This window comes from Centroberyx gerrardi, chromosome 10 (assembly GCF_048128805.1).
Source record: "Centroberyx gerrardi isolate f3 chromosome 10, fCenGer3.hap1.cur.20231027, whole genome shotgun sequence".
NCBI lineage: Eukaryota > Metazoa > Chordata > Actinopteri > Beryciformes > Berycidae > Centroberyx > Centroberyx gerrardi.
The window spans coordinates 31,499,702-31,522,863 of NC_136006.1; the positions used below are offsets into that span (position 1 = coordinate 31,499,702).

A 23,162-nucleotide genomic window follows, 5' to 3' on the forward strand; every position below is an offset into this window, starting at 1 on the left:
CAGTACTGAGGTGATTACAGTCTAACCCACATATAAAAGACAAGACAAACAAGTGGCCAAAACGAAATAACTCTATAGATACTTTAATCTGGGAAATGTACAAAGAAGAAGACAAAGCTAAACAGGTAAAAACAAAGAAATTCCTTGCGAAAAGTATTACTTTGGAGCACACAAATGTCAAATACCCAGGTCGTGACAATACTTACTGATGATACTAAATGTGGCACAGTGTAATGACACCATTATAAAGGGCCACTGCTATTAGGTTTTTCTCTGATGTTACTGAGTGCACTGGAGGAGGTGGGTGAGGCTGTTGTGTGCCAATTTCAGGATGAAACAACCTAAATGAATCATTCAGTTCCACCTACAATGGACTGCACTGCTCTGCTGACGTCTCTGATGCACGTCTACCCCCCCCCCCCCCCCCCAACACTCCACCCCCCACCGAGTCCCCATTCCCCCATTCATTCAGTTCTTGCGTCTTTTAGCTCAGGGTCTTAGAAGAAGGAGGTGTCTGAGGAGAAGGCCCCCGCCAGCCTGAACTCCTCCCTCATCAGCACACAGAAGAGCCGCTGAGGCAGGGCTTTGGAGTAGGGTGCTGGCCGTGGCACGCATGTACGCAGTAGAATCTCCCGCCCTGCTGCAGAAGGGAAGTCAGGCACGTTGATGCCTCCTCCCATTGGCTTTCTGTCCTCGGCTCCGCCCGCACGCCCCAAATCCTCGTCCAGTGGTGCCAGGAGGGCAGCCTACGGGGAGAAAAGGGTAAATATAACTTTTCATTGGTCTGTCACAGAAAAGGGGAGAAGAACTGGGGAGATTCTGTAGAGGTCTCCCCATAGTTAGAAAAACTGCAGCTTGTTGCACCAGTTAAATTTAAGATGAAATGTAGGCTAGTTTGAATGTAAATTCTCACCAAATCAGAGTTCACGCATCATTAAAATGGTTACTAAAACAGTTGCACCAACTGAAACAGTTCCAATGTAGATATAAGTTACAACTTAAAACATACACCGCCCCCCTAAAATTGCTGTTGGCATGGGGCATCAATTTGATAGATGGAAAACGAGGAATAAATACAGAGGAATAACTACAGTGCAGCTTACATGGGCAACATGAAATTAGATCACTGAACTCATGAAGAAACAAACAACAATGTTAGCAAGCTTACAATAAAATAAACGTCTTTCCACCCTATTAGTGATAGGGGGAACAGCATCAGGCCTACGGATGGATTTACCATTTTACCAATTCTGGTGCCATTCAGGCATTGCTGTACAGAGTTACTCCTGTCTCAGAATTACTTTTCAAAACAGAACAAATAAATCAAAGGCACATTTGGCATAATGCCTTACTTAAGAGAACAAAATACAAGATCTGAAAAAAATTCAAGTAATTGGAGGTCAACATCACAGAATAAAAACAAAATATTTGCCACTGACAGTATGTACCACTTTTGGGTCATTCATGCACACTCTACCCATAATTACAATATTTCTGACTGCACTTGAAGGCAGCTTGCTACTGTAGTGACGGTTGGCGTGGTGCAGAAATAGTGCGGCAAATCTAGGAGGTATAGAGGTGAATATTAAACTTTTGGACACACAGTGCAATTGTTTGGCTTCAGAACACTTGGATTATGCTGCACGAGCATTTACCGGATATCCAGCCTTCACTTAGTTGCTGAATGGATTCAGCCAATCAAAAGTGGCAATTGGTACATATAAACAGAGCCCCCTGCAAACACCCTCTTGAATTCTTGAAGTGGTTTGAGATTTTTGATATTGCGGAGAGATTAGCCTATGACTCCCATAGGGTCTGACATCTACGCACTGGCTAAATCTCCCCCTGCAAAAACGACTGCTTATAGAGTTACTTTAACTTACTGCGATGGTGCATGTGGGTCTTGTCTTTATGATGATGTATGGAAAAAAGACGATTGTCTGCATCTCTGTACTAGCTAAGATCTTTCCCCAGTGTAAACAATGCGTAGATGTCAAACCCTATTGGAGGGATCGCTTGCACAGCAATCCATGGGTCTGACCAGTCACGCTATGGAAAGATGAAACTTGAGTGGATATAGTGTTGAAAAGTTTTTCAGAGAGCATTTCCTCCTTATCTTGTGTTTGAAACTTGCTAACAACTATCTCAAGTTGAAGTGCTCTTCCAAGGCTCTAAACTACGGGCACAGAAAGGATATGTTTTGGTCATTGGTTCCTTTATGCTTTACTAGTTCAGGTGAACCTTCAGTCTCCATAGTGCAACTGAACAAAGACATAGCTTCAGTGTCAAACTAGTTTGAATGTAACATTTATTGTCCAGCTGGTGCAACAGGCTGCTGAATTGTACTAGGCTTTACACTGAGTGCATAAAACGCTTTGACTGCATGATCTAATCTTTCTATGAGGCAGGGTGAGTCAAGACGGGGGGATTTAAATGAAGGGGGGGTAGGTTAAAGAAGGGTTTTTAAGCCTTGAGACAAGGATTGTGCAAAAGGTGATGCATCCAAACATTAAAAAAGTCGTTCTAATGTTTAATACAATGTCTACCACAGGCCTGCTACATTCCATTATGAATATAACTAAGGAAAACAAGGTGACAGCTGAGATTGGCAGTAAATAATATCCCTACACATCTCACTCTATGGATATTCTGAGGTGTGTATAAAAACTTGACACTAGTTGACCTGGGGATGAGTGGAAAAGCAAATGACCCAATCAATTTCTACTGAGGAAGAACAAATCACAGAAATTAGGCAAGCTGAATACAAATTTACAAATGATATCTCTCCTGAATCTCATCTAAAGGAAAGGAAGCTGAGATGGGAGAAACGACAACATTTAATGAATTTGAGTGATTTGCTTCTATATGCTTCCTGGATCAATGGTTACATGTATTTTGGTAGGGGCACATTAACCTGGAGGGTTGCCATGACACAACAAAGCTAGGCTGGCGCTAAGAACTAGAGCTAAGAGGGATCAAACGGAGCCCAACAGCTCTCTCTAACTGCAACACTGAAGCAGCAGGCTAAAAGTACAACACATAATATTCTGCAGTACAAACCTCCACCTCAACCAGGATACCCTGGTTTCAAACCAGGCCACATCGGAGAAACATGAGACCAAATGAACACACAACATAACACAGACGATTAGGTTAAGAGGTTTGTGGTTGGAACAAGGTGTGTCGTGCAGGGAGTGGGGTTGGGCTTTAGACTGGTCTATGGAGGGTTTAAACTGTCCTAAGTGGTGTTGCCTCAGGAATCTCATCTTTTGTTCTCTTAGGAGGGGGAGAGACATCTGGCTGCGTTCTCAGAGCATTAACAGACTGATAACGACTATATTCACGTGTTTCGTGCTTCAGCAATGCAGGAACACTGAAGGTGGTGGGAAGGACAAGTGTGTTGTGTATGTTTGTAAATGAGCTGTAGGTGAAGGACTAGGGGAGGACTTTGGGGATTGGGTGTGAGGGTATAATACTTGAGTTTGTGCATGCATGTTTGCATATGTAACATGTATGTGCACATATGTGAATCTCTATGTGTGTGGAAAGAGGGGTGATGTTATTGACAGATTGTAGAGTACAGAGGTAGTGGGGTGGGGTGTGTACATTGGTGGTTGGGAGGAAAATTCTAGTTGCTAATGGTTACCTCGTCACTGGTGAAGTCAGCCAGCTTGACATGGGTGATAGGCAAGCAGCGTTAGGAGAGAAACAAACACAAAAAGACAGTAGGATGGAGAGAATGTAGAACAAAAAAACGGCACAAATCCGTGATTAAGAAGAGGGCTTGCAGAACGGTTCAACTTCAAACATAATAGCGTCATTTCCTCACTCCATGCATACGCACACGCAAGTCACTCATGCCAAAGAGCAGCAAGTGACAGTTTCAGAGTGGAAATCAAACAGAGTTTAACTAGCCGTCAGCTGTCTACTCAATTTCAGTGCTCAGGTCAGAGGAGACTTGTCTCTGCCCCCCTCTCTTCGCTCTGTCTGTCTGAAACTCACCTCATTTGATGTGCTGATTTCACCTGATTTCCATATGCTTGGGATAATTGCTAGCTTGCTATTTAGAGCTTGGCAACACAGCCTATAATTTAACACTCAGACATCTTGTGGTCTAAGAAAAAAAAGGAGTGATAGAGGAGGAGGATGAAAACGAGGAGGAGGGAGAGAGTGCTGCTCCAACTCTTCTCACCATTGTTCTAACTGCAAGGAACAAAAAAAGCAGAGGAACGCAGAAGGTGTTGAGCCAAGCATTCATTCCGTTTTTTATGTTTTCACAAGTAATTATTATGAGGAGGATCTGGAGTTGGAGCCAGGAAATGAAGCCGTTGATGAACGTCTGTCTCTAGGTGACGTGTTAATCAAGTTTAACACCAAGTCTGACTGTTACTGGGGAAATAAAACACTTCAGCACCTTTCAGATGCACCCAAGATCTGCTCCTGTATTCCATTGCACATGCTTGTTTAATCAACTTGGATAGGTGCATACAGGTTTAAAACGATGCAGGGGGTAACTGTTGCAGACAGGTTGATTTACATAATCAACAAGACATACAGGCAAGAAGTCCACTGGCGCCAGGTTTGTGTATGTGGGTCAGTGTGTGTATGTTTGTTTCTGTCATCTCAGATCTTGCTAAATGAAACACATACACCCACATCTGTTTTGCTTCACTTCTGCTGATTGTAACAAAAAGAAAGCAGAAAACAGCTTAGCTTGTGCTTTGTGAGCACAGCCTCTTGACTTAAGTCACACTCAGTAAGAAGTTTTAAGGTAGACTCAGCAATGTTATACCTGAATGTTAAAAGGAATGGGCCCCAACCACATGACTGCTGGCAACACAAAGCCAAGTCTACCTTAACTAAATAAAGCCCTTATTTCGCTGTGGCCAAATGAAAACAGATATTTGCATTTGACCAGGTATGTTTTCAGTAACAATCCAGCTGCACTGTTCTCATACATGCTATGTCTGTGTGTGTCTGTACATGTAAGTTCAACACGGTTTGTGTGTTAATGGGTCTGTATACATATAGATTCACCACCTGGTGTGTGTGTGTGTGTGTGTGTGTGTGTGTGTGTGTCAAAACATATAGGTTCACCCCCTGGTGTGTATGTGTGTGTGTCCACACATGTAGGTTCACCTCCGTGTGTGTGTGTCAGTCTGTACATGTGGGTTCCTCCCCTGGTGTGTGTGTCTGTACATGCAGATTCACCCCCTGGACTGCGGGTCTGTGGGGGTAACAGTGGCAGGAGGGACGGGGAGACGGAGAAGTTGCCTTACCCTCTGAGAGCTGACAAACAGACGGTGGATGATGCTGCCAGCCGGCCCTCGGCCAGCTCCCATCACCGCCACCTCTGGCTCCTCCAGCAAAGAACTGACAAACCTGGAGGGAGGGAGGGAGGGAGGGGGAGAGAGAGAGAGAGAGAGAGAGAGAGAGAGAGAGAGAGAGAGAGAGAGAGAGAGAGAGAGAGAGAGAGAGAGAGAGAGAGAGAGAGAGAGAGAGAGAGAGAGAGAGAGAGAGAGAGAGGGTTGGGGGGGGGGGGGTCAAAAACCTTCACTGTCACATTTCCACTCAATAGAAACTCATACAACAAAACACACACCAACAAAAAGGCAGAGCGAGAATTGCACCCAGCTGAGTGGTCACAGGTGAAATGCGCTAACAATTTAAAAACTGTTGATGAAGAGATTGAAACACCAGAGAAAGACTAAGCTAGGACATCCTGGTGGCTCAGTTGGCGCATACCATGTAACCATGACATCTGGGTTCACATTCAGCCTGGGATCTTTGAATTGTGTTTTTACTATGGATTTGAAAGTAGATATACATGAAAAGATAAAGACATAAACATCCACTTTTTTTTTTTTAAATACATCCCACCCTCCCTTGATTCCTCTCTCAAACCCACATATCGTGCACCCTAACTACAAAAATAAATAAATGAATAAATTCATAGATGTAGATGCATAGGTTGAATGTGAGTAGACTGATAAGAGATAAAATAAGATTCCATCTTCTTTGATCTTTGTCTCGTGTCACCCCCCTCTCTTTCCCCCAACATTTCCCATCTCTCTCTCTCTACTGTTACTGTGCATAATTAAATGTACAATACAATACAATGTTGCTGTTTATAAAGTTAAGGGCTAGCATCTGTCAGCTGACAATTGTTAACATCGAATACCATGGAAACCACACGCACACAGAGTGCTGAGAAGTGGATCCTGAATGCCTGTATGTCGATTTGATCATACTTAAGGGCAAGAGAGTAAAAAACAACTTAATAACCCATACAGAACAACTACCAACATACAAAGAAGGAATAAGCCGTGGTGGTTCTCCTCTCAAGTATGACATCATTTCAATCCCTAAGTAAGGGATTCTGGATCATGCCTGCTTTCAGTCTAAAATGAAAATGAATAGGCATGTAAAATAATCGCCCTTATCTACGCCCAATGCTAATTGCGACTATTGTGGCTTTTGAGCATTCCTCTATTATGGATTTCTTCATTTGTTGAGGTGGATTCTGATGGGTTTTGAAGCTGCAATGAAAACAAGTGAAAACTAGCTTAGTCCTAATTTCTAGCTCGCCACCTGTTTTGTCTGTGAAACTAACAAACAAATTTAACAGTTTGAAGTATCAAACCAAAGTATATCAATTGTACATTCAAAATACACAATAAAGAAACAGATTATTTAATATATAGATTTTCTATTTCTTTATTGTGAATAGATACACACACACACACAAGTCAAAGTAGTGTATGTCCACACTTCACAGATGCAAGTGGGTCAGGAAAAAATAGACCAGAAGGGGAAAAAGAATGGACCGGCAGAAAATACCAAATGGCTCCCTGCACCGTGTCTGCGGCCGGTGGAAACAGCAACACTAAATAAACTGACTGGCTCCATCGGGTCTGACAGACACTAAAATCTGGATCAAAAACGTGTCTGGTTGTCTGTTTCGTTTTTGGTGGGGAGAGACGAGCAGTGGGAATATGAGCTCTGATTGGTCGATTAACAGCCAATTGTGCTGCTGGGCAACTTTGCCACTACAAGTAGTGGATGACGCGATCACTGGTCGGAGCGCCGCTCGAAGATCTCTCCGGGGTGCTGTTTCTGTGTCGGCCAGCGCTGTAGTGGCTGCCAGCGCCGGGGGAGTCCCGGAAGCTGTCCAAGGCACTCGCCGCATGTCCCGCGGGCGCGTAGGTTCACCGCCAGCGGGAGATGACGGCCAATAGTATGCTCCTTCTGATCAGCGTGTGATTGTTTGCGCCTGCCTTGTGTGCTATATAACTGTGTGTGTTACAGAGCATTCTTGTTGAGTCTACACCTGTCTCCGTCAGTCTACGCCCGCCAAGATCCCGAGGTTTTGTCCGCCTCAGATCATCTGTTTATTCTTCAGTTTAGTTTAGGTTTTGTTAGTATACATTCTTGCTGTGGTGTTTTGGCTTTAGTTAGTTCTGCCCTGTTGGAAGTAGTTTTTGTTGTTTTTTTGTATTATCTTGCTGAGTCTATATAAAAGACTTAAACTACCTCTGAGTCATCTCTGCATTTGGGTCCTATACTCAGCGTTACAGTGGCACGCTTAAAAATAAAAAATCGCTAGCCATAGTTAGCATTCCAGCAAGCGAGGATAACACAGCATCCACACCATAGTTGTTAGCAAAACATTTTTTAACGCGTTAAAATATGTAATAACTTGGTCATGTGGTCATGTAATTTCTACTTATATTATTTCATTCATTTTAAGAACAGAATGATGGGATTCGAAAATTCCATTCATTTTCACCAGATGGAAAAAAAAGGATATAGATATAAACTGAAATCCCTGATATGACGACAACTCTTAAGTGGACAATACACAGGCTGACCCCACCCCTGCACCTTGACCTGTTGCACTAGCCAAGCCAGAGCCACAGGTGGCCATACTGATGGACTCCAGTAGGAATGGGACTCTTCCCATGCCAATGTGTTGTATCCAACACCTCTAATGGTATGATTTTGGTAGGAATAATAGAACATATCAGTCATCCAAATGTAACTTCTCAATGTATATAAATGTATAAAATGTATAAAATGTATAGGTATATAGTTAATAAATAATTATTTTAAATGTGATGTAATTTTTCTCCTTTTATTAACACTACTTTATTTCAGTTTCAAACATGTAATCCAAAAGTGTAGAGTCGGGAGTAGGGATGTACCTTATTTGTACCTTATCTTAAAATATCCTATTGTTGTTAATATCTCCTGTTGTGAATATTGTCTTCATCTCAGATTAGTTGTTGGAATATCTACGGTCTTGTTGGCAACAAAATCAGTAATATAGATATTATAATCATAGCAGAAACATGGGCGAGATTTTTGCCCCTTCACAGAAACAAATGAATAAACATCAGGGAAGAGATTCAGAGGGGACTAATTGTTTGGTTAAAGTCCAAGCTACAAAATTCACTTCAAATCCTAAAAATTGAAAAACAAAACAAAACAAATTTGGATGAAAATAAAGAAATGACCCCCATAGAGAAGGATGTGTATTTATGTGCAATTTACATTCCTTCCTCTGAGTCCTTTTTTTGTGAAGGTCATACTCCTTCCCTTGAGACAGAGAGATGTAATTTCCAGGGGCAGGGGAACGTAAACATCTCTGGTGATTTCACTGCATGGACTGGTGCACAACCTGATGTAACCAGCACTTAAGGAGACAGTTTTATCAAGACTCACAGGCAGGATGCACAGCTATAGACCTTGGAATGGACTTGACTACAACTAAAGAAGGCATTTCAATGGAAGTCACTAGTTCAGATATGGAGGGAAAGAAGCTTCAGGTGTGCTCCTGTGGCCGGGAAAAGATAACAACTCTTAAAGGCACTTTAAGGCACTTATTAGGCTTTTGTAGGCAACTTTATTTTTTATTATTTAGCAAAAATTTCATATTACCTTTTCAGCTATCAGTAATTCAAATGGTCTGATTGTAAACCCCTCACACACCATTGTACTCTGTATTCTTTAGTCAGCTGGTCATCATTATCCATGCGCAGAGCCTTGCATTGGTATAACTTCATATATAAATCCATTCTTGGACTGCTGCCCATTTATTTATCCACTTATATGTCACGTAAACAGTGCTGCTATAGGCTGCGCTCCCAGGGCTTCATCACTCTCTCCATCCCCTCAGTCCGTACTGAATCTGGTAAAAAGGCCTTCTCCTACTCTGCCCCCTCAACCTGGAACACGCTACAGCAGAAACTGAAGCTGTCCAGCTTGATTCCCCTAGGGGATTTTAAACTACTTCTAAGAAATATGGAGAGAGCGTCTGTGGGGGTTTGCTCTTGTACATAGTCCTAAAATCTGGCTACCACTTTGGCACTTTTGCACTTATCACCTTTATGATTGTGTTTTATCTTGTCTCTGTATTGAATGTCCTGTTTGTCTGTAACTTTGTGTTGTCTGCTGCTGTTGCCCGACCAGGTCTCTCTTGTGAATGAGACCCCGTGTCTCAATGAGATTATCTGTCTAAATAAAGGTTTAATAATAATAATAATAAAAGATCAGGCCTGATAGCCCCTGCCTCTGTTTTCAGCCTATCCAAAATCTCACCACTCCTGGTAGGCCTCAGCCAATCAGGTGAGCCCTCTGCAAGAAGGTGTCCCTACTGCCTGTCAATCACACATGCATATAGCTCAATCTAATTCTGACCATCCTGCAAACTGCAGAGAGAAAACAAATATATCCACAGAAGAGATGATGTGAAACAGCCATAATCGAAACTGAATATTGGGACTGGAATAAACGTGTAACGAAGCAAGTCATTTTCCCCACGGCACAAGACCTGTTTATCAGGAAGGAGCCACATTCAGGTCAGTCAGTCAACCGGTGTTAGGTAGCTATGGCTTTGCAACTGTGCTAACTAATCTATGTGTGAGAAAAAAAAAGTTTTGCCGGCGAATATTTCAGTAACAACTAGACTGAGCTAGCACACCTTTTTTGTTGTGTACTTTCAAATTCTTGCTCATTTCTCCAAAGTTGCTACTGCAGCTTTAAGGGCCTCAGAATACATCAAGGAAGGAACAGATGCTTGAGAGAAGGTGTTCAGGGACCCTGCATTGACCAGTATTTCTTAAAGAGTCAGTCAAGTCAGTCAGGTGAAGTCCAGCAGCAGGTAACAAACCAAAGTTCACAATATATCAGAAGCCCTGTCACTGAGGAGGCAGGCACTAGCAGTGAAATGCAGGGCCAGGAGGGCAGTGAGGTCAGCCAGCCAAGAAAAGAAAAGCACACTTGGCACAAACGTAGAGTAAAATGGCTGAGGGCTATTGAGAATAGTGAATGGGAAGCTCTTAATACAGATTTGATAAGGATGCTTGATAGGCTTAAAGGGACAGTTGAGAAAAAGCTAGAGAAAATGGCTGATATTATTTATGATTATGGGGTAGAGAGGTTTGGAGTGTATGAGAAAAAGAAGAAAGTAGCCTGAGAACCAGTCATGTCTAGGTGACAACAGGAGATTGATACTCATCCAAGAAAGAAGGCAGCTTGGGAAGCAGTGGAGGAAAGCAATAGAGAAAGAAAGAGGATATCAATGTCCTGCATAGTAACGTGAATATTTGGTTGAAAGTTTATGTGCAGAAAAAAGAAGGAGCTACAATATTTTTCTACAAAGACACATTTAAATTTGTTAAGGCTCTATTTAGCAAAAACAAGGGTGGCAACCAAGGGTGACAGCAACAAAGCAGGAACTAGAAGAACTAGAAGACAAGATCAAGGTGCATACAGTTAAGGAAAAGTATAGGGAGATAGGGCTGTCCCCAGATAATAACAATAATAATAATAACAATAATGATAATAATAAACCTTATTTGGCACTTTTCAAAACAAAGTAACAAAGTGCTTCACAGCATGGGTTACAAAAAATAGAGCAACATCAATATAAATATAAGAAAACAGAAACAAAAACATAGGCTACATTTAAAACAGCACAAATGAGATACTAAGAAAAAGTATCAAATGAGAACAACTTATCAGAAGCCCTTTTAAAAAAATACGTTTTAAGACGTGATTTAAAACAAGACCCCGCTTTAGCTAGTTTGAGCTCCTCAGGCAGGACATTCCAACAACAACACAACAAATACCCTCTGGTCACCAGCTGGGACCAAGGAAGACCAGAAATGCTTTGCCTGTAGATCTCAGACTACGATCTGGCTCAAAGGAAGTTAAAAGATCAGTAATGTAGCTAAGGGCCAGATCACGTAGAACGTTTAAAGTAGGGATATCCAACATAAATCGATGATCGATTTATTGTTTGTTATGTATCACGTCGATTAATCTTAACGGTTAACGGCTGTTTGAATTGCGTCATCGCAGCCGGTTAGTCCAACCGCGCAAATGACCGTTAAACCAAAGTGGAGAGCTACTTGCAAGAAATGCCTCCACCACTTGATACGAATCCACTGGACCGGTGGAAAGCCAACCAAGTAGGATTCCCAGGCTGACAGCACTAACGCAGCGGTGCCTCTGCACCCCGGAACCTCTGTCCCATCAGAGCACGTCTTCTCTGCCGCTGGTGAACGACAGATGTTTAGGCAACAGGCCTAAAACCGTTAACCCCAGATGATTTGGTCAACAATAGTTTTTTTTTTAAATTTAATTTGGAGTTTGGAAACGTTATTTCAGTCGGATTAATATTGGAATATGAGAATGCCAGATGACAATGTGGCAGGATTTTACGAGCCATAACTGCATTGCCTACATAGACTAATACTATAGCCTCAGCCTACATAATAATATTCTTATTTTGTTCTTTATGATTATAGCCTCCATTCAGCTTCAATATGCTTGTCAGTGTGACTTATGATGTTTGTCTGGATAATGCTTCGATTCGAAGTGTGTGTAGTGGCGCATGGCGTTTTTTTTTTTGGGGGGGGGGGGGCCTTGTAACATATTTGGACCTAACAGACATCGATATTTGATCGTTAACTAACTAGTGTAAATCGATCAAGATTTTTTTTGAAAATGTGCATCCCTAGTTTAAAGTAATGCATAACAGCTTAAAATCTATACTAAAAGAAACAGGCAGCCATTGGAGGGAAGCTAAAATAGGAGTGATATGGTACCGTCTATTAGATCCTGGGACAAAGGGGGGACTTATAATAAATAATAAATAAAGAAATATAGAGAATTGCAGTAGTCTAAATGTGATCATGAAAGCATAAATAACTTTCTCAAGGTCAGTAAAGGATAAAAAGGACCTTATTTTTGCGTATTTTTCCTTAATTGGATGAAGCAAGACTGCACAAACTCTTAGTAAGGTTACCGGTGTCACCAGGTTTTAAGGAAACATACAACTGGGTGTCATCTGCATGGAAATGGAAATGAATATTATGTCTCTGAATGATGTCACCAAGAGGGAGCACATAAATAGAAAACAAGAGGTCCTAAAATTGACCCTTGTGGAGCATCACACTTAATACTGGAGAAGAGGAAACATACCAAAACAACAGAGAATGATCTACCTGTAAGATTGGACTTGAAAAGCCACAGGTCTGTGTCTGTGACACCAACCCAACTTTCGAATGCTGCACTAAGAGCTAGCAAAATTTGCAAAATTCCGACACAAACCCATGTCGGAAGCCAGCAGAAGATGGTTTATGACCTTAAGAAGAGCAGTCTCTGTGCTATGGCAAGCTCTAAAACCTGACTATAATCTCTTAAAAATATTATTGTTTTTCATATAGGAAATCAGCTGGGATGAGACTACTTTATCCAGTACCTTTGAAGGGAAAGGCTACATGGAGATGGGTCTATAATCTCTGAGGGTGAGGGGTCCAGATTTTTTTTGTGAGTGGCTGGACTATTGCGTGCTTAAAATATGATGGGCCAAGACCAGTAGACAATGCAGTATTTATTAGCAGTAAAATATTAGGGCTAATTGATTCAAGGACCTCCTTTAGAAACCTAGTGGGTAGAACGTCCAAGGAGCAGGATGATGACTTCATTAGTGAAATTGTTTCTGCTAGGTTTGACAGGGAGATGGGCTCAAATCTGCTGAGTGAGGAATGGCCACAAGGTGAAACAGAGAGCTCACAGCCCTGGGGAGAAATCTGGTGCCTAATATTCTCTATCTTTCCCATAAAATAGATCAGAAACTCCTCACATTTTTCTGGGGAGGCATCAAAAGTCAGGTCAGTATGGAGGCTAGTAACTGAGTCTAGGCTGTACAATTATCACAAAAATTTAAATTGACAATGAATTCCCTTGATATTGTAATTGCAATTATCATTTTGATTAATAGAATTGCAATTAAATACCTATTTTGTGTTGCCAACTGCATTCTGTATAAACAACCAAAACAAATCTAGTGTTCCCACAGGTTGACAATTTACTTGTGGTGGTGGTCGTTTAATCAATAGAATTACTTGTCCATCCTACAGTGACAGCAGCGTGTTCAGTGGAATCCAATGGAAAAACAGGGGTAATATGCCAGTCTGCAGCACTCATGTTAACTCTCTGAATGTTGAGCAGTTTTACACATCTCTGTGTTACTGTTTACAAATACCGTTCCTAACACAGGAGAGTTTTGATCAAATTGTGAAATGTTAAGTTTCACTTTTGTTTTCACACCGGGACACTGTCAGATTGAGTACAATGTTACTGGTCTATACATCTGCAAATAACAGACATGACGTGATACGCACATTAGGCGCACTGGAGATCGATTTAGATCAATTTCTATACATTGACCTACTTTTGGTTTTGTGCTGGTCGTGTCGATATTGTGGCGATATACCACTGAAATTACTTAATTGCACATTTAAACATCAATAAATCAACATAAATATGATTTCAACTTCAAATTGCTCCTCTTAGCAGCATCATAAAACAAAACTCTTATTCAACTTTGCTCATGCAGGTTCAGCAGCACAGCTCAGGATTGGTCATATAATGTGAATGCCTCTGAATCACCAATTCGGATCAACGGATCTGTCTGTGATTGGTTACAACGCTCTTTTGCTGTTTAGAGCAGTGGTTTAGAGCAGTTTGAAACTAAGTTAGAAAAACTTGATTTTGTGGGTGTAGCCTTTTAAAAGGAATGCAGTAATCGCAAATTTTCAGGATTACCGTATCGCTGTGGCCGTAATTGGAATGTCGATTAATATACGATTAATTATGCATCCCTAACTGAGTCTATAGGCCCTTTTCACATCGTCATGGTAACAGCTACTGCATTGAGAAACAGGTGTATTACAACTTCCTGTTGCCAGCTCTGGCCTTCACTAAATCACTCCACAACCTTCCCAAAATGAACATTGGTGAAATATACAAAGACTATTTTTGTTGACTCGTAGATCTAAACTAAACTTTATGCATATAAAACGTTATGTATATAAAAATACAGTACGAAAACTGCATCTGCATCTTTAATTTCTTTTGAGTAGCTGCTAAACAAAGTTGTTTTTTGCTAATGTAAAGACCTTAAACATGATGCTGTTTTGCCTAAATCAAATAAGCCTCTGGAAGAAAAAGAGATATTGGTCTGAATGGAAGACACTTGCATCAACTCACAACCGAAACAGAAGCAGTCTAGTCTGCCTAATGGTGTTTTCAGTGAAGACAGAAGTAATCGGAAGGGAGAACTGCCAATGGTGGAAGTAAGGTAACCATGGAGACTGCATTTTTGGTTTAACGTATTTTGTATTTTTAGACTGATTGATTCATGCATACCATGAGTAGACATACATTCACACAAAGCATGAAATACTTGCACATAAAACTACTGACACTCACTGTATAGTGAAGGGTCTGGGTATAGGAGCTAAGTATGCAGCAACCAAGAGCCTGTCCAGGTACTGAAATACACACACAGTGATAGAAGGGGGAAGGGAATTTAATGTGAAAATATCAATCTGTAACTGATGTACTGTACAGCTTTGGCAACATAGGGTCGACCTTTGATGACCTTATGTCACTTACAAGAAAAACACCTCAAAAAACCTGACATACACAATATAAAATACAACCTCCCCACATCTCAAACCCCACACATGCTGCCAAGAACACCTCCACCACGCCCACACATCCACACACACCGTCACACAACTGCAGCCCCACACTGCAATAACAGATTAGGAAAAGGAGAGAGGGAGAGAGGGAGAAAGAGAGAGAGAGAGAGAGATGGGGGGAGTGGGAGGGGGAAGGCAAAGATATAGTGAGAGGGAGAGAAGGGGAGGAAGAATGAGAGGGAGGGAGAGAGTGACAGGCAGAAGAGAGAGAGAGAGAGAACAAGAGAGAGAGACTAGAAAAAGGAGAGAGAAAGGTAGAGGGAGAGAGACAAAGGGAGGGAGCGAAAGAGACAAAGAGAGAAAGAGATAGAAAGACAAAGAGAGAGAGGGGGAGAGAGTAAGAGAAAGGAAGAGGGAAAGAGAGAGAGAGAGAGAAACAAAGAGACAGAGAGAAAGAGACTTAACTTTTGAAACATCTTGCCTAAAAGACACCCAAAGCAGCCACAGTGTGCTCAGAAAAACACCCCATACCTATAAAGGGGGTCGCACACAGGACGAGAAGCGCTGCGTCGCAGATAGGACAAGGCACAGGTATACCACATAGGAAGCGTCGCACAGAGAGCTCCACTAGATGTTAATATGTAAAATAGATTAACGTTATAATGTTACAATTTACCGGTACATCCCGTTAATCTTCCTCCAAGCTGCCAACTTTCATTGGTTATCCTTGAATAATCTGTGATTGGTGGCGTATAATTCCGGATATTTACCTACTTCCTTGATTAACTGTTCATCATCCATCTTTCGTTGTTGTTTTTTTTGAGGGCCATTCATAAAGTGAATGAATGGATATACTGGATAGCCTACATTTATTTGATTTACTAGGCGATGTTTTTTAAATGGAAAAGAAAAAGTCAGCTGACAAAATAAAACCGAGTTATTGTTTTTAAAATATTAGATAGCAACAATACACACAACATACATCAGTACACATTGCAATGATTAACAAAGCAGCAATACATGATGTAACAATTCATATAGCAGTATAGTACCACACATTGCAAACATCAACAGCATATCAGCCCAAACAGCCACTGAAGGAGAGAGATGGAAAGAGAGCAAGACGACAGAAGAGCAAGAGTTGAAAGAAATGGGGGGATAGAGAGAAGAAAAGACAGAGAAGTTGCGGATGACAGAAGAGAAGGGATGAGTGAAGGAGAGAGGGGGAGAGAAAAGGGGGAGGTGGAATAAGTCAGACCAACATGCTAGACTGAATCAGAATTATACCTGAAATCCTGAAAAAGCCTGAAACATCACATCCTAGTCGGGGTTCCCTACCTGGGGTTCACAAGATAATTTTCGGAGTTCTAATCACATGCATCCATGCAACTCAACCCAACTTCCCAAGTTCTTCCAATATGACGTGAACGCCAGCAGAAGACCGGCATCCAGAAAAGTAAACAAGTAAGTGTGTGAGCAATGCTGAAAAGTATCAAATGGACTACTCTAACTGAAATGCCATGTGATAATTGTTCAATCACAGTTATTCAAACACATGTCTAAGGGCAGTGTGCGTGTTATTGTGTTGAAAGGTTTTAATTGCTTACGCTGGCCCTATGTGTGTGTATTGGAGAGCAGTGCTTGTTGCGAACTACAGTGAAGTAAGTGATGAAATTTGATCACTTTTGATTTGAAAATAGGAAAATAAGGCTCAGGTCGAAAATAAGCAGAATTATCCTTTAAAGAGCTCCAGGCCCAGAAGCCAAGAAGCTTGAGAACCACTTATTGGACCAATGATGGATGTTTTTTTGGGGTACTAGCAACTTTTGTGTCCACCCTACCAAATGTTTCATTTATGTCTCCTTAAGTTTTGTTTTTAAAAGAGGGTATTTCCCCTGTTCATCTCTACAGACTTGCTTGGAGAGTTAGGATTATAGTACACGAAAAGTAAGTGCACCAATGCCTATTACTCTTGCAGCCATACATCACCAGATTGAATAGTTAGTGATGGTTCTTCAGCCTGCACAAGACAGGGAAGACACCCCTCCAGTATGGAGGATTATTTCACTCAGAATGAAAACGGGGCATCATTTCACAAGTAGTGGTCGTTAAAACATAAATCAAGAGCTTTTTTAGAAGTTTTCTATTTCACTTTGCATTAAATTGTCTGTTAGTCTTTTCCATTTCTCTTTTCATTTTTTATTTTCCTTTTATATAATATTTTGGCATGGTCAAAATCATTTATCATTTTAACAATTATATTTTAATTCTGAGTGAAATAATCCTCCACACTCCAGTGAACAGAAAGAGTGTACATCATCCAAATCATTCCAAGATTAACCCTAACCCCAAATGGCCACTGACAAAGAACCTACCAAATTATACATTTTGCACCACAATAATACACATAGTGAGTTGATCACCACCTCAGTTTAAGTTTGTCATCTAGCCTACTTCTTAGCTTCCTAAAAAATATAAATCAAATTTATCAAAATGTGTCACTGTATGACAATAATTTGATTGCTCTTGTTTCTTGTTTTTTTTTTGTCTGAAGCCCGTACTCATTAAGTCATTGGTATTGATTAGGGCTGTGCAGATTATGCAATTTTATCTGACGATTATTTGTCACACAAGCAATCATGATCAACGACTTCATTATCTTTTGTTTTGTTTTTTTACTAATATTACAGTACAACGGCTCAACTAAACTGGGTGCGTTTCTGTTGCGCCCGTTCATGGCAGAAGGGTCGGATCAGATACGCAGTCATTTCCTTCAATGCAGCTGCTTCACTGGCTGCACATGCAGCCGGATCTGAGCCGTAGGCATGGCTCCTATTTTTGTCGAACTAGGCAGCGGTCTGTTGTATATTTGAGCCATACAAATGTATATAAATATTTTTTTTTAAAAGCAGATGGTCGGACATGGTGATATGACAAAACAAACAAAGTAAAATTTAACTAAATGAATGAGGTAAGTAACCACACTAGCGGTGTGGCACGAAGATCATCAGCACAACCCTAGTATTCATCAACAACACTATCAACCTATTGCAGATACTGTATATTATGGGCTGTGGTGCAGTAAAATCTTACGTATTGCACCTTTAATTAATTTTAAGTACTTAAAAAAGCCAGGAAATTGATTTCGAAGTGAAGTAAATTTAGAAGAAAATAGTTTTCAAAATTTGCCTTGTTTTCCAGCGATTTGATTACCAATACAACATTTTTTTAAAGTCATCTTAACTAGGTAAAATTGCAGAGAATTTAATAGTAGAAAATACTGCCCATCAGTCTCCAGTGACAGGGCACCTCGGGTGGGACGCCGGGTCTGGAGAGAAGAGGCTGGTGCTCCAGGGCCAGCCCTGGGTGTCCTCTTAATGAGGCCAGCCGTGTGTGTGTGTGTGTGTGTGTGTGTGTCCCCTTGCAGGTCTTGAACACTAACGAACACTCTCTCTCACTTTCTCCTGATAAAATCTTCCTGTCTGTTTACACATTAGGCCACTGTCCCATAGCTGTACTGTGGGAAGTTGGGTCTGTCCCGGCCAATCTGTTAAATTATAAACAGATTCGTAACATTCCTTAAAACAAGCACACAGCAAGTTTTGTACCGTTAAATAGAGTGGGGTGGCCCACCTAAAAGAATTTTGTTTCTATTGGTTTTAAAGGACCTAGTGTCACGTGTTCTATGTATTGCCAGTCAACCCCATTAAGATGCATTTCTGGGTATAACACATAATTTAAAACTTTGGGCCATCAAACATCAAACCTGTGTGTGTGTGTGTGTGTGTACGCTCACACACACACACACAGTGCTCTCAAACTCTTAGTTATTAAAGGCTGACATGGCCTGAATGAGGAGAAGATAGCATTGTGTTGTTGTTGGGACTTTAATAAAAGTGTGCTGGCTACTGACAGAGGACGTAGGTGGCAGAGAGGGTACTATAACCCCCCCACTAAGGTCCATTCAAATGTCGTCTCGCGCTGTGTCTGTTTATCCAACATTTATTAGCACTTCCACAAAGCTCCCTTGGAGAGGAGTGCTGCTGATGAAATGAAAGTAGCCTGGTGATATTAATAAAGAGACAGGTTGGAAAGGTACACATGAGAGGAGGCAGATGAGCAACAGAGGGATGAGAGGAGGCGTGGAGAGGAGGGATGGATACAATATGTCTGCCACATAAAATTGCAGGGGAAATCTTATACACAACCTACCGTAAAATTCTAGTCAAATTGAGCTGAAAGTTCACCCTTTCATAAGCATGGCTTCATATTCAGTCAGGTTTCAGCTGGTGAAAAGATCTATGAGCAGACCTCAAAGTATTAGAAGGCTCTGACAAGCCTTACACCGTACTTCTTTTATATAAATCCAGTTCGTTGGGATCTACTCATGCTATATCTAGAGGGGATTTTTTTTGTAAAGGGGTCTACTCCAAAATTGGGAGTGTAACTTACTTCTCTAGTTCTTCTGTGTCCTCTCCCTTCTCGACCTTGCTGATGCCAAACTTGGCCTTGAGCGAGCGAGCACGGGCAATAACTGTCTCAACGGCCATCAGTTGGTTAATGACATCCTGCCATTGGAAGAAGTCGACACACACACACTGTCAGGACAAGGGCCAATGACTTCACATAAGGCCTGCCTATGGTCCAACAAATCAACAAATGTATGACTGAATAACTGAATGACCCAAGGAATGAACACAGGAATGGCTCGATGATTGAAACACTGACTGAATACTGAAAATCCCAAAGGGGAAATTATAATTTTGATGATAACACTAAGGCTATGTATTCAGAGAATGTGCTACAGGACAATCAGTGAGTGCAGGTGAAAATGTTCGTGGAAAATGTCATGCTGTGCTACAGTCCAATATAGGGCTGGGTTTAAAAAATCGATTTTCCGATTCAAATCGATCTTCATTTGAATGATCCGATATCGATTCATAAAATCCCGAGATCGATCTTTTAATATATGCCCAATATATGCCTGTAGAGTCTGTAGAGTCGCACAACCTGCTAGCGCCGGCTGCCGGCTATTTAGTCATCTACTCACATCTGTCTGGCCGGCTGCTTTTATAACTGAATGTCACTAAATGTTCACACTACCAGAATTTGGTAGTGACAACAGAATTTTTGAATGAGAGTGACTGCGCATGTCTGTTAGCCTACATACTGGAGCAGACTGAAGTAAAATAACTAGACTCAGACTGTCTGTACGGGTAACAGGAGTCACTCCACTCCTCCGATCTCACGATGGCTGGAAATAATGTCTGTAACCATAGTAAAGTTTACTTCAGACCAATATGGCGGCTACCATCGCCTGTATTTTCAGTTTATTTGACACCAGTAACACCAGTAACCAGAGGCGTCAGTTTATCCATAAGATCTTAATAAACCGCCACTGACAGCGGCATCATATTCTCTTTTTCCATCACAGGAACTTCATACTTTTAACAGCAACATTTGGGCTGAAGGCCGCAGAACTGAAACAACCGCAATGTTGAGGAAACAGACTGGATCGAAAAATTGAGAATGTCTCACAACACTTACCTCCGTCTCTTTCAAATTAAGGATGATAATGTTACATAACATAACGAGTGTTGAGCCTTAACGTCACGTAACAACGAGCTGTCCAGTCCCGTTCTGGTTCTCACTATTCAGACTAACCGAATCCGCTCTCAAATTCAGTATCAGTACCTGAATTTTTCAGGTAGTGAGTTTGGTTATAGAATGCGGTTGTCAGTCTCCTTAATAACTGAACTGTGTGTGAAATTGCAAGGGGAGTTGTGCGTTTTTTTAGATGTTTCAAAATAATAGCGATCTCTGCCAAGCCTCTGCGCAACGCGCAGCGAACGGTTGCCATGGTAACGACGGACTCAACTGAAGTGTTACAGCTGAAACTACTGTATAACGCTAAATACAAGGCCTTAGCTGAGGAGATCATTTTAGGGGCTTCATTACCATGACCATGTAAAATCATTATTTAAACTGATTTATGTTTCCATCATTATTGGATCTCAGTTCTGTGAGTGCAGTAGTACTCAGGAGAGAGATCTAGTCTTGCTCTAAGAAGACTACAATATGCACTTTGGTATTATATTTATTACTATTTGTAATAATATTTTAGTTTTAAACTACTTATTTCTTCTGCACTGACTGAAGAAAGTACATTAAACATTCACAATTAAACATTGTCAAACATTATCAGTTTATTTTTCAATTGAGCATTGAACCTGTAATAAAAATGTTTATTTATGTTATTTTAAGTCATACTTTCATAAACATATTTAAGGTTTGTTTATTAATTCGGTAAAAATGCATCACCGGAAAAATGTATGTTGCCATCGCAAACATCCCTTAGCCGGCTACTTTTCCCATCTGGCTGGCTACTCAAAAATTTGGGGAACCCCCTGCTTGCACTATATTGTGTTGACTGCTGTAGTGTGTTGGTCATGTTAAATAAAAAGTACATTAATGTAACTGCTTTGGGGTCAATTCTTAATGTAAACATTAATATTTTTAATAATGCACCAGGTTAGAGGGTTCCTTGTACAATTTATAGCATTAGTTCTCTAAGAATCTCTTTCATATCCAAGCAAAATTGATCTTGAACTGAAATATCCCTAACCGAATCGATATTGAATCGAATCGAATTGAATCGATATTGAATCAAATCGAATTGAATCGGAAATCGAATCGAATCGGGACCTTGTGAATCGGAATCGAATCGATTCGGGAAATCAGTGGCGATACCCAGCCCTAGTCCAATACGTTATTTTTGTCAACCAACCAACAGAATTTACCAGCTAATTTAATTTCTAAGCAACCACAGTAGTTTTTAGAGTAGAATGGAATAACTTAATACAAGTCAGCTACTTGCCAATGTGGCTGACAGGAGATTACCAGCCCCATAAAGAAAACTGACCAGCTACCGCTAGAGTTAATTTCAAGTCCTACTTGTCACTGACCTCTAGCTTCTTGTAGTCTGGGCTGGGGTGGTGCAGCACCTTGCTGGCATGAGAGGTAGCCTGCTGGATGGCCTTCTTTACCGATGGAATGTCTTCCACTGACTCTGTAACGGGAGATGGGAGAAAGGAGAGAGAAAGAAAAATACAAGAGAAAAATGATAGAGATACAACGGCGAAAACAGTGATAAGGATAGAGCAGGTGAATGAATGAAGGAGGGAGAGCGAGGAAGACAGAATAAAAGAGAGAGATCAAATCAGAAAAATAAAGAGGGATAATGAGTATCTCTCTGACTGATCTGTCATAAACACAGTCTTTAGTCTGCTGAGCCATGACCATACAGAGTGGCACGCTCAGACTTTCCTCCAAATGATAGTGAGGGAGAGAGGACACAGTGTCCTGGGTCTGTATGTAGAAAGCCTCTGAGGAGAGGAGATATGGCCCCTGGTCTTCGCTACACTTTCAACAATGGCACTTTGACAATATGTTATGGTTAAACTGAGAAGTAGCTGGACACACCAATAATTCTAATAGGCTTTAGATATCTAGGAGCCAAATAATGCCTCGCTGAGAATTCAAACTGCCCAACACGTGTCACTGGGGTTGGCACTCACCCTCCTCCTTCAGCTTCAGAATAGCAGCATGGAGTATGCAGGGCAGGAGATGGCGAGTCAGGTCTGCGGGTTTCTGCACCGCTAAATAGTGCAGAACCTGAGAGGAGAGACATCAAAACCAAAGTTTAGCTTTCCCGTTCCTCTTGCTTCTGCTTGCCTCTTGCTCCCTCCTCTCTCTTACACCTATTATGATTGCAGAGGCTGTCATGAACCCCAGCATGGTACTTGACATTTCAAAAGGCATTGTTCTTTTGAGTAAGTGGCTCATTCGCTCTCTTTTTTTTGAGTTATGAGGGCGCTGCCGCATAAACGCAATTGTAGCCAAGCAGAGGCTGTGCTGCATTTTAATGTGCCTTTTTTTATATGAAGTAGGAGAGTAGAGGGTCATTTGTTACTGTTAGAGGGGGTTAGGGGGTGTGGAGGTGGGTGATGAGATTTCGGAGGGGCGCCTGATCTGATTCCACTGTCCCCTAATAACAGCACAAAGCCTTGAGGCACTTCTGTTCAGAGAGCTAGGGAAAAAAAAACATTTAGGCTGTACATTAGGAAACGGAAGACTCTTGTTGCCAGGTGACCTCGCTACGAT

General features: G+C 41.3%; 1 protein-coding gene across 1 annotated transcript in view; it reads right to left on the reverse strand.

The window, feature by feature from the left end:
• Positions 1-447: 447 nt before the first annotated feature.
• Positions 448-23,162, reverse strand: part of rab3gap1 (RAB3 GTPase activating protein subunit 1) — a 68,871-nt gene continuing 46,156 nt past the window's right edge. The window contains exons 20-24 of the mRNA XM_071912427.2: positions 22,577-22,673; positions 21,965-22,068; positions 19,452-19,567; positions 5,280-5,382; positions 448-746 (exon numbers count right to left, since the gene is read on the reverse strand). Of these exons, the coding sequence (XP_071768528.1) occupies positions 498-746; positions 5,280-5,382; positions 19,452-19,567; positions 21,965-22,068; positions 22,577-22,673 (669 nt within the window). The 3' untranslated portion in view covers positions 448-497. The remainder of the gene's footprint in view (positions 747-5,279; positions 5,383-19,451; positions 19,568-21,964; positions 22,069-22,576; positions 22,674-23,162) is intronic.